This window comes from Cynocephalus volans, chromosome 6 (assembly GCF_027409185.1).
Source record: "Cynocephalus volans isolate mCynVol1 chromosome 6, mCynVol1.pri, whole genome shotgun sequence".
NCBI classification, from domain to species: Eukaryota; Metazoa; Chordata; class Mammalia; order Dermoptera; family Cynocephalidae; genus Cynocephalus; species Cynocephalus volans.
In genome coordinates, this window is record NC_084465.1 from 5,815,033 (window position 1) to 5,827,797 (window position 12,765).

The 12,765-nt window shown below is 42.0% G+C and overlaps 1 protein-coding gene across 9 annotated transcripts in view; it reads right to left on the bottom strand.

Annotated features, from left to right (window-relative positions):
- Positions 1 to 3,404: 3,404 nt before the first annotated feature.
- Positions 3,405 to 12,765, bottom strand: part of ACTR3B (actin related protein 3B) — an 89,127-nt gene continuing 79,766 nt past the window's right edge. For 8 of the 9 annotated variants that reach the window (XM_063098939.1, XM_063098932.1, XM_063098934.1 and 5 more), the window contains 3 exons: positions 5,440 to 5,565; positions 4,466 to 4,549; positions 3,405 to 3,907 (listed from right to left, as the gene is read on the bottom strand). In XM_063098939.1, coding sequence (XP_062955009.1) covers positions 3,812 to 3,907; positions 4,466 to 4,549; positions 5,440 to 5,565 — 306 coding nt within the window. In that variant the 3' untranslated portion in view covers positions 3,405 to 3,811. Of the gene's footprint in view, positions 3,908 to 4,465; positions 4,550 to 5,439; positions 5,566 to 12,765 lie in introns of those variants that run through there. The other variant, XM_063098935.1, reaches the window with a different exon arrangement.

Genomic DNA, 12,765 nt, shown 5'->3' on the forward strand with positions numbered 1-12,765 from the left:
TTGCACACTTGTCTAGGCAACGCCTAACTCAAGAAGCCAGCTCTCTGCCTTCTTTCCTCCTCCATCTGGGCTACGTGGAAACTCACCTAGACAGTCTCCCAGCCACACGCACACATTCCACTGGGAGCATCTGATGTTTTCTGGGTTTCTCCTTCCTCTCCCTGTGCTCTAGATGGCATAAACTCTCACCAACTCGATGACCCTGAACAAGTCATTATCTACCCCTCCCACTTCAGGAGCTTCCATTTCTCCCACATTTTGTTTTCCCCTACCCTCTGCATACATAGAAACAAAATCATAAAAAAATCATGATCTTTTTTTGTGCGTGTGTAAACAGTCTTTTATTTACTTAAATTTTTTTTTATTGATTATACATATTCATGGGACACAGAGCTGACGGTCAACATCTGTGTCCAAGATGTGACGATCAGATCAGTGCTCTCAAGTATGCCAGTCTTAGCTAGAAAATTAGTAAAACCCAAAGCTGCAGCCCTCAGGAGCAGCTGATGAATGCTGAGGATTGAACTGTGTCCCCCAAAGTCCATGTATTAGAAACCTAATTCCCACTGTGACAGTTAAGAGGGTGGGAAATCCAATTATGGTAACTTCGGTGGGGCCCTCAAGAGGTGATTAGATTGAGGACCGTGCCCCAGCAAATGGATTAACAAGTTGATGGTTTAATGGTGGTCATGGGCATGGTTTGAGGGCTTTAAAAGAAGAGCACACAAGTCGCTCTCTCTGCTTCTGCTATCCACCATGTGACACCCTGCTTTGCTGTGACGAGTCACTACCCACCAACAAGGCTCTCATCAGATGTGTTCCCTGGACTTTGGACTTCCCGGCCTCTGAAACTGTAAGTAATATTGTTTTCTTATAAATTACCCAGTTTCCGGCATTTCTCTTATAAGCAACAGAAATAGACTAATACAATGAATATCTCCATTTTTAAAAAAGGGAGGCTGTTCCCACAGGTGCACTGTGAAGAGTAACTGAGCTAGCCATCATATCTTGTTAGAAAGATTACACTGGCAAATATTCACATGCCAGTTGTGGGACTTTTTCTTAAAAAGTTAAAGCCCTTCCTATAATAGTCTTTCATCATAAAATTAAGTTTAGGTCTAGATCTGTTAAATAGGGCAAAGCAGCTGTTGACTTATAATTTTGTTAAAGAATGTATATGTTAAAAAAATTTTTGTAGAAAACTGTTCACTTAGAGTTGTAAGGCATTTTTGTCACAGAAAGTTGATTTTGCTCATCAACCCTAGTGACAATTACTATATCACAATCTAGCTTTAACTAACACAACCTGAGCAAAAAGTGCAGATATTCTTAAAATTAGTAACATAACTCCAAGAATGTTTCTTCCTTATAAATGTGCACATCACAGAATCAGTCCATTTCTACATAATCCCATGGATTTATTGAATAAAGAAAAAATTATAACTCAAATCTATGAACAGCAATAGAACCATCACAATTCCCAGATATATGAGGAAACAGAGGAAGGTATCACTCGCTACAGGACCAGCCAGAATCCACACTCAGATCTTTCTGAGTCAAAAGCCATTCTCTCTGCTCCTTAGGGTTTTCAGAGTTGGCTACAGATTGGCATCACCTGTGGAGCTTAAAAACAAAAAGCAAAAATGGATGCCTTCCGTATTCCTGCCTCTAACACCCCACTCTGATTCACTTGACCTGGGACGGGTCCCAGCCAGGGTTGAGAACCACGGTGCTATACCAGTCATGTTCTAATAGATCATTCTGTCCTATCGATTTTATGTTTAAGCCAAAGGCTCTCATCACGATCCTATAAATTGACAAACATAAGTACAATCTTAAAGATAATCTTGTCCCAAAAAAGGAAAATGGAAGCTTTAGATGTTCTGTGGTCTAAGAACAGGTTACATTAGCTCTAGGTTAGCCAGTGTTGGCACCGGCACTGACATACAGAAGTACTTTTACTCCAGCAGTTTGGAGAAGGGGCAACAAAGCACCTGCCAACATACAAACACAGAGCAGAGGCAGACAGGAGCGCAGTCACTGTGGGCACCACAAGCCCACTGAACTGGGGGAGGCAACAGGCCCAGACAGCAAAGGTGCAAACCCAGATCGGGAAGACTGGGCGGGAGTATCGGGGGTAGGCACCATGGTCCCTGAATAGCATGGAACAAAGATGAATGTGGTGTGAGAAAGAATTATTATTGCAACCATGCTCAGGATGCACGGGGTGTGGCTGAAGGCAGACAGACAGACCTACAGGAAAATGCTGCAATAAAATGGTGAAATGATCATGAGAAGCCAAGGAGTGAATCCTGAGGGAACGCAAACAGCCAGCTCGTGTGGATGGAGGAAAGACCAAGCGGTTCCAACTCTTGAGTGGGGACACTGAGGCTCTCGCATCACTGACAATACAGGAAAAAGCGGCAGGGACCACACCCAAGGCTTGGTAAACTTGGATCTTACTACACTGGGTTGAGAACATGTTTTATTATTCCTAAACTTGTTCCTCAATTTAAATAAAACCAAATGCTTCTTTATGACAGCAAATTTTCTAAGAATAAAACATGTCCAACAATTTAGAAGGAATACCATAAATAAGTTTAAAAACTAACAGTTATAAGGATTATATGAAAAATGTAATAAACCTAAATCTATTAATTTAGCAAATTACCTTTCAAGCCAGCAATCTACTCAGCAAATGTCACAGTAGTTACTGAAACCTTAAAGTTATAAATCCTGAATTCTTAGGAAGGGACACTGGAAATCACTAACAACCCCTCTTCTCCTCACTGCCCACAACATTCAGCCCAAAAACATCTCTCACGTGGCTACCCATACCACTCCCAGCGATGGGGTGGTCACAGCAACACAGGCAGCCCACATCACTTTAAGAAATTTCCTTCCACAAAGTGGGCAATGAAATCCTCCCACAGATGTGAAATTAATTTCAGTATTCTTTAAAAGAAGTATGGGTACAAGGCGGAAAACAAAGACCACCACACTGCAGCAGGAAAATATTGATAAAGATTCTAACAGCTTTTATTACAGTGGAGCAATAGTTCATCTAACACTCACCAGCAACAGATCATCTCTTCCATAAAACAGTTCCAGAAAGTTCAAACAAAAAAAAAAACAAAAGATAAACATCACCTGTAATAACTCTCATACAATACTGTTTAGTGGTCAAACTTCATGTCACTCCAATAAAGTGTAATCATTTCTAACGAACATGTGGCAAGAGTTTGCTCTGTTTTATTGTTTGTCTATAAACATATCAGAACATGCCTCACGATTAAAAACTTTTTATTACGGCACTCCATGACATCAATATCTATTCGTGCTTAGTATCAGCCAGTTGTACCAAATACCATAAAGTACAAAATGATAGGAAATATAAACATAGATTTGTATTTCAAGTTTATAACATTTTATTTACAAAAATAGGCTGGGAGAAAAAGGGTTTACACCCCACATTCTTTCCAGGGGGGCCTATTTTGCACCATCTGCTCATGTTTTTCTTCTCCAACAATCTTTAAAGCTGCGTGTGAATTCCTTTTGCACTGTACTTGTCAACTAGAAGCTCAGGTGGGGAGGAGGGGAGACCAAGGGGGAGCTGGGGAGGGGGGCACATGACATTGGCAAGTAGAGAAATGGCTTGTCCCGAGTGGCTCTGCGCCTCGTGCACAGGGTGGCCCAGCTGGCTGCTGGGCGCGGCGCTGCAGCCCTATGTACAGGAGCCACAGTCGGCCTGGTTCTGCAGGACGCTCCTTGCCCAACGAGAAGCTCCAGAACGACGGGCTCAGGGCAGGTACTAAGACATGACGCCGAAGACAGGGTTGTGGCGGCAGATGCTAGGACCATACTCCTCATAGTCCTTCTTGGTGTGACAGACCTGAAAGAACTCCGGCTACGAGAGGCAACAGAAGGAAAATATAAATATTTCTGAAAGGAAATAAACGACTAAGCAAACAAAAAGCTCTCCTTACGCAAAACCTCCACCTCTTTCTCCAGAGCACTGTTGTAAGATTTTGACCTCTTTAATGGACTGGGCTGCTAAACGAGTTATTTCATTTTTTGAAAACGTATTCAGCTTCCATTTATTTAGGATCAACTATGTGCTGACCCAAAATTAACAATGTGTTAGTTATTAATGAATTTGAGGGAAAAAAGTAATTACTTGGAAAAGTCATTTGAATTAATGCCTAATGCAAGAGTTTTCAGATTACTTTTGGATTTCACTTATCCATGTTATCTGTAACTCCTAATTAGTGAGGACACTTGAGAATTAAGCTGTGCAATTTAAATGATCATTAAAGTATCTTTTATATCTTACAGAATCAAATGTGTGTCTGTTTAGAGCCACACAATTAAAGCACACACTATTTAACCTTCACAGACAGCATTTACCCAAATTCAAAAGAGAACACAAAAATGAAAACATAGAACCATCTGGAAAGGGACTTACAGTTGAGGCCAGCATTGAGCCTCCAAACCAGACGGCATAGCGCTGCATATGATGTGTTATCACCTGGACCTCCACAGGCTTAGGCTAGAAAGGAAAGTGATTTATGTGTAGTCCTAGCAGTGCAAGCAAATGTTTATTCTAATAATCCCTCAGCCGGCACCACTGTGGGTCTTCCTTCCACGTCAGTGGCAGGAGGTCCCTCCGTGGCACCTTCAACTACACATGGCAGGGAGCTTTGCAGCTGCTCCTGCCACCACCACCAACAGTCCCAAGCCCCAGGTGGTTAAGTACAGTTTACCCCTTACAACACTGAAAGAAAAGAATCCAAGCAACTAACTAAATTGGTTGGTTTTTTTTTTTTAACCAAACAAATCAGATGTTTCAGCACTGCAGAGATAATTCCAAATAAGACTGTCCCAAAAATACTAAAAAAAACTCTGCTTTTCCAACTGCTTTTCCAACAGTGGGCTCTCTCCCTTGCTCCCACTTCCCCTATCAAAGCCTAATCGTGGTTAGAAGCCCAGATAAAGCCATCAGCTAGTTAAGAATTATCATCTTGGAGGAATCCACTGCAACTCCCTGCTAATATCAGTTATTTTAGTTTAATGAGAACATTTCCAAAGGACAGTAAAGACCTTCACCATAAACTAATCCCATCTCCTTGGGACACTGGTCATTACACGACACACCTCATCTCTTACAGCACAGAAGAAAACTGCTGCAGACGTGGGTGAGAAGGAGCATAAAATTGCTACTGCCACATCACCAGGTGTCGCAGTCTTAACTGCGGGCTGGGAATGCGCTCAGGCGACAGACCTCTGCTGTAATTTCATAGAGTGGCTAAGAAGGTGATTCCAAGTTGTTTTTATTGCTCGCTACCCAGACCAGCTCCTTCGGCTCTGGGATAACAGAGCCAAGCCAATCCCAGGGCAGAAACTCACTTCACGGCAGGCAGACACTTCCCAGGATCATACCTTTATTCTGCCACGGCTCAGCTCTTCACTGAGCTTTAATCTGGCATCCACCACTCTTTTTAAATCTCTCTGCAGTCGACGTCCAAAATCCCTGAACATTGTCGAGCCTCCGGAAAGGACGACATTCTGAAAGACACAGAGCAGAGCAACTGCCTTGGGTGAAGTCACCGCTCATGGTATTTTAGTGACTGTTCCGCAATACAGTCCCCACAGGTCCAGTCGCTTATGTGAATGACACACTGACCCGATATCAAAGATACTAAATGAAGTGAAGTTGATGCCACCAAAGAAATATAGATGGCATTTTTTTCCTGTGATGAGAATGTGTCATAGATTGCTCCTCTTAACCCTTTTCCTCAATTATAACCAAGTATAAACACAGAGCAACTCTGCCCCCATGTGCTTCCTCAGGACCATGCAGAACCTTTTCAAGGATCAGGAAGCAAAACAAACTATATAAACTGAGAAACAGACTTAGGCCAAATTAACACTGGACCTTTAGCTGTTTTGCCTTAACGAAAACGGGGTGTGGCGGGGGTGTCTTCCAATTAATTCTTGAGCCCTTTCAAAGGGTGATACTGGGAAGAAAGCATATCCAAATTACCCAAAGAAATGCTGTCACATGAGCCACCTCTGCCTGCCTCCCCCTCCCACACTCTAAGACTGTTAAGTGGCCACATCAGAAGCTTGTGCGTGGAGGGGTGAGGAAAGATAAAAGTTAATGTCCTGTTTCAGGATACAGGTTATTACAGCTTGAGCATCCCTAACCCAAAAATCCAAAATCTAAAATGCTCCAAAATCCAAAACTTCTTGAACATCAACATGACACTCAAAGGAACATTTCAGATTTCAGATTACAGGATTTGGGATGCTCAACCAATTAAGTATCTGCTAATATTCCAAAATCTGAAAAAATCCAAAATCTGAAACACTTCTGGTCCCAAACATTTTCGATAGGGATATTTAACGTGTACTTATTAGGCCAATGAATGTAAAACTCAGTATATCCTGATTTAACTTTCTTACAGAATATACTATTTGAGAAAACTGCATATAAAGTAAAATAAAATAATCCTTCAGGGAACTAAAAAGCCTACTTCAAGACCCTCTAGTGGCACTAAAGGTGAGCTCTGACCCTGCTCTTCCCAAACCCCTTGAGTAACTGCAGGACTATCTGCTGAAGCTCTGGATGTCTGAACAGGAAGTCCCTCACCATGTTTACAGGTAAACAGAAGTCACAAGGAACCACTATGGGGAAAATGCACTTTTCTATCCCTGGTAACCCAGGTTATAGGTATATGATAAGAGACTAGTCCTTTCTTGCTTGCCACTGTCCTTAGGAAACACAGCCAGTACTGAGTGGAAAGGGTCCATTTTCTCTCACACTAACTCCTGGAACAGCTGTGACAGTCCCCACGTGGACTTGGGATTAGACAGGTGAAATCACACAGGGACAAGTGAAAGAGGCAGTGGCCATGGCAAGCCACCAGCAATCTGGTCTTCTGCCTGGTGATCTACTCCAAGGTGTCTGTAGAGAGAAATTTTACCTCTGATAACCTAGCAACAAATTTTTGATAACCTAAAACAATTAACTGCTTAGTGGCTATGTTGACAAGGACAGTCAGAGGCCAGAGCATTTACAATTCCTTGGCCAGGGACCATGCCATGGGAAACCATCAACAAGCGGCCACCAGTCGCCTCACCAAACCATGCTAACGTTTTTTTCTTACCACCTTCAAGAATCTCAAGTTTATGTATTTTTAAGGGAAGATCTGGGCTTGGCCTTTAAGGCCAGGAATGAGGTAAACCTTCCATGGCTCTTTCGAGTGGTGAGAAATCCTCTGGAAGCCCAGTGCCCTGACCACTGCCTGGTGCTTCCCCCACACCCTGCTTTCCTCAACTTTCCACTCCAGGAGAACAACACTGAACACGCAGAGCCTCTCACGGGTATCCCTTCCTCATAGAGACTGTTCAATAACAAACACAGATTAAGCACCTGGGGAAGGCTTTCTGCCACAAGAACTGTACACAGCCTGTGCTCACCTAGGGGCTTCTAGGCTACAGACTTGTTTGCTCTCTTAAAACTCTGAGGGCCTGGTCCACCAAGAGGTGACCTTCTGACACCCACACAGAGAGAGAGAGGGAGAGAGACCATCCGCTTACTGAGTACCTGTCTCTTTCTTGACAAGTTGTAAATCCAGATTTTTCAAGCCAACATCTTGTCTCAGGATCAATATCATGAATAATCACTGTCCTCTGGTACCTTGTGGTGAAATCTCTCAGAAACATGAGATCACCTGGCTCCCATTGCGGGATCAAGGGACCATCAGCCACAGCTGCAGTCATGGAAACCCTGACTTCAGGGTGACCCTGGTTACACATGCTCATGTAAGATGTCACCAAAGGTGAGAATCAACAAAAACAAGTCCCTGGTAGATCAGATGGCAATTTTAAATACTCTTAATGTAAAAAAGGGATGTATTCTGATCCGTCTTCTCTCAAACAGGTATTTTAACCTGGTAACACTTTCAGAGAACACTGCATACCTATTTACTACTAAGAATCATAATTCTTTAGAATTCTTAATATTTTGATCTTATCTTAGAATAAGCTTCAACGGACCACTGGTCCGGCTCTCTAATTACTGGCCAGACTGGCCTATTACTTTCTGGAGAGACAGACCCTGGCTATATCCAAGTCAGAATTACTTGGGGGCTGAGGGAGGGACAAGGGTGGAACGCTGCTTGAAATCAGCCATTTTAAGGGTGCTTTTGCTGAGGTTTTTCATTTTGCTGTTATTCTTTTGCTATTGTTTTTCCATTTACTTTTATTTTTTAGAGCCCACTGTAGACAACTCCTTTAAAACTCTTCCAGGCTAAGATTACTGCAGCCTTGTTCTATGGCTTAGAACTCTGCGCCTTGGTCTCCTAACAGCCCTGTGTCAGGCGGTCCCACGTTGGCTTCCCATTGAAGCCCAGGGTCCTGTCCAGGAGCTCTCCCCTGGCCCAGTTCAGTGTGGAGAAGGGACAGCCAGTTTCTTGACAGTCACAAAAAGACCTGGTAAGCTTATTCCTCCCCAAAATGATGGTCAAAGATACGGGTCTGCTTTAAATGTAACATTGAATACCCAGTGCTATCACCAAGAATTTTCTGCTGCCTAATCTCAAAATGTGGGCTGTTGTATTGTGAAGGATAATCTGACATGGAGCTCATTCATGCTGCTAAGTGTTCTGAATTTTATTACTACATCGAAACATACCATTGGAAAGCTACCTGTGTGCACAGTGTTCTTTTGGTATTTGCTCCAAGCTCGTGCCATAGGCCATTAGAAGGTACAGCAGTAAGAAATTCACTTCTTTACTACTGAGGGATGGATGAGGAAGGTACTCCTAGTGAAGGTCTAAAGAAGGAATTTCTCTCAGGTCTCAGTGTCAGGAAAACCTGGACCTCTTAGGAAAACCCACTGGTCCTGACACGTCTCATGGGCCCTGTGGCTTCCAGTACAGATTAGGTTTCCCTCTTTCCCCTGGTTGCTGGGAAGCTTAGAGCCCTGTGGCCTCTCTCTCGCTGCTGGAGAGGACCACAGGATGGCGTGTGCTACCTGCCCTCATCGTGCCTTATCCAGATCCCTTCAGCTGTCTCACCCCTTTATACCGGATCTACTGAAGACAGGCAGGCAGGAGGCGGGGGTGGGGTTTTCTAAGAATAGGCAAATCGGAAAGCTGAAGCACAGAACTATCTCCAGACAAAGTAGGGTTAACAGCTCAATGAAGAGTCGAGTTTATGAAAGCATGCTGGGTCCTCATTCTGAACTCCTTCTTCCTTCTTTCCTTCCTCCCTTTCTTGAACAACAAACCACAACAGCCTACACACCCTTGCAATCAACAGTGAACACCATATTCCTTCCATTCAACAGCATCTGCTGTTGTGTTAAAGGCACTGAACTGCAAATAAAAAAGACGTTACCATGAGCACTACAGAGCAGAAACCGTAACCTGGGAGCAGGAGTTCACTTGTGAGCTTGAAGAAGATGCTTGAATCTCCTGAGTCTAGAGAATCTTAAAGGGCTCATGACTTCAAAAAAGTTAGAAAATGTAAAAAGAAAACTTTGAAACGCATACCTCTGTCATACTGGAGATTTACATTTTAAAAAGTTAATATTTAAAGTCTTCTAAAAGCATTAATTTCAGATTTTTCTCTAAAAATAAATTCTACTTCTTTCCCACATTTAAAAAATAAATAAAAACCACCCATGACTGAATCTTTATTTTCACTTAAGAGTATATAAGAAAAGTTGCAAACACCCAGGAAGGCAGCTGTGAGTGCAAGCTGTGAATACACTGAGGTCTCAGAGGAGAAGGGTCCCCGCACAGCTGGCAGAACTATCCCCCGGTGGCCCTGCTCCCCACCCCCAGGGGAATATGTGAGAGCTCCACATGCCACACGCAGACCCCACCAACAGGCTCCTAAAAAAAGCCCAGTCATTTCAGGAGCAGATGCCCATCACAAGAGAATCTATAAGGCAAGGGCACAGCCCAGTAGCAGATGGGGGCCAAAGAGCCCTCTTCTATATTGCCCATTATGCAGAATTACTGCTTCCTCACTGTGAAATGTAACAGAAGCTCAAAACGCCCAGCTCAGCACAGACTAGAACTCCACACAGCCACACACCCTGCCTAGGTCAGCACAGTTAGTGTGGTCACAGACAGTGAACTTTAAAAAAACCGTGCAACACGATGAAACCTAAAGAAGAAAATACCAGCATGAATACTGGCAAGATTCAGGATAGCCCTAATCATTAAGAAGGTTCTGGAGAAGCTAGAAAATTCAGAAAGTAGTATCGTGCGCTCAGAAATATCCAGCAAACTATAAGACTGTGAAACAGGAGAGACAATAAAAGCGCAAAAATAAAAACACTAACTTAGGGGTGGTCTGAATCCAGGTCATGGTGAGATTTATTTACATAGAATACACCACGTATAAATGTATATCTAAAGTTCAGGCTGGCCACTTAGCTCACTTGGGACATCGTGGTGCTGGTAACCACAACGTCACAGGTTCAGATCCCCATACAGGACAGCCACCAAAAATTAAATAAATAAATAAAGTTCAAAGCAATGACTAGAGAGGAAGAAAACAAAAGTCCCTGAGCAGAGTCAACTAAGACCCTCAAAGTGGCAAGTGGTGGGAAGAAACACGGAAAGCACACAAGACAGCTCTCACTGACATTCACTCCTCAATAATTCAGTGTGTATGTACAAAAATTAGGAACATTCTCTTATGTTACCACACTACGGTTATCAACTTTATAAATTTACATTAATACAAAACTTTAATCTACCATTTTTAATCCATTGGTCACTTGACCTATTAATATTTGTTACAGCATTTTTTTCTCTTCAGTCCAGGATCCAGTGTAGGGTCAGGTTTTATAATTACTTGTCACGTCTCTGTAATACATTTTTTAATTAAAAAAAAAAAAACTCACTAGGATATAAAAATAAACGTTCATTATGATACTCAGAAGCACTGCATGATCCTGAGTTGCCTTTAAAGGCAAAATATATGATTCATTTTTTCATCTATTCACACAATCATAAAAACAGCGCTATGCATATATGCTGAAATGTTTTTAGACAAAGTTGCCAAAGTACTTCAATAGGGAAAAAAGTCTTTTTCCACAAATGATGCTGGAATATTTGATATCCATCAGGGGAAAAATGAACATTTTCTTACTGCCTTACTTCATAAACACAAATTAACTCAAAATGGACCATACATTTAAACGTAAGAGTTAAAACTGTAGAATTTCTAAAAGAAAATATTTTTTAAAAACTTCATGATTTTAGGGTAGGCAAAAATTTCTTAGATAGAACAAAAGCATGAACCATAAAAGAAAAAAATGATAAATTGGACTTCATAAAATAAACATTTCTATTCTTCAAAAGATACCTCTAAGGGGCTGGCCAGTTGGCTCAGCTGGTTAGAGCACAGCCTTGTAACACCAAAGTCAAGGGTTTCTTTCTAGCAGTGGCCAACCACAAAAAAAAAAGAGAAAGAAAAAGATAACCCTAAGAAAATGAAAAGAAAAGCCACAGACTAGAATAAAGTATTTGCTATATATACAAATGTAGCAAATATTTTTACATATGTATTTACATATGCATATATAATATATATACAATATATATACACATATACTGACAAGACTTGTATCCACAATAAACTCTTACAATTCAATAATAAGATAATATCTTAAGCCAAAGACTCAAACAGACATTTCACAAAAGAAGATATATAAATGACGCATAAATACATGAAAAGATAGTCATCAACATTTGTAATAAGGATCATACAAATTAAATCCACCACACACCAAGTCTGGATTAAGATATGAACAACTGGAACTCCTGTACATTGCTGGTGGGAGTGTAAATGACATATATAATAGAAACGTTGGAAAAAAGATGGTTTTTAATGTAGTTACAATCAGATAAATGTAGTTAAAAGTACTATTAAAAGTAGTTTTTAATGTAAACCATACAAATACAACAAAGCAACTGCACTTCTAGGTATTTACCCAAGAAAAATTAAACATATCCACACAGACTCTGGGTATATATCCAAATGTCCACACCAGGTTTCCTGTAACAGCCAGAACCTGGCGAGCACGTGCATCCCATCAGCAGGGGCACAGCTAAAGTGCTGCGGTGCCCCCACACGCTGGAGCGCTACTCAGCAGTACAAAGGGACCAACTCACAGCACATGCAACTCAAAGCATCAGCTGAGTAAAAGAAGCCAGAAACAAGGAGAGCACACTGTATGATTCCCTTTATATGAAACTTTAGAGAGTCAAATCCAACCTACAGGGACAAAATGCAGGTCGGCACTTCCCCGGGGCTGGGGTTGAGGCCCAGGGGCAGGCTGAGAAGAGGACAGGGGAGCTTCTGCAGGTGACAGGTGTGTTCTACATCTTAACTGTGGTAGTGATTACACAAGCATACATCTTTGTCAAATCTCTTCAAACTCCACACTTAAAATGGGTTCATTTTACTGCGTGTAAATTATACCACAACGCTGAACTTGTGAAAACAGAGCAGCACAACAGCGAGTGATGGAGGAAGGGCCACTGTGATTTGAGAAGGCAGGGAAGGCCTCGCGGAAGGGGTGACTTCAGCAAGTTGAGCCATAGCCCCAAAGAGGGTGCGCATGTCCAGCCAACAGTGCAGTCTCTAACTCTACTTTCTTAAAGTAATGTTCCCGTACAAGGAAGTTAAGATCAGAGCAAAATCACCTAAATTTATTTACCATTTTTAACATTTATG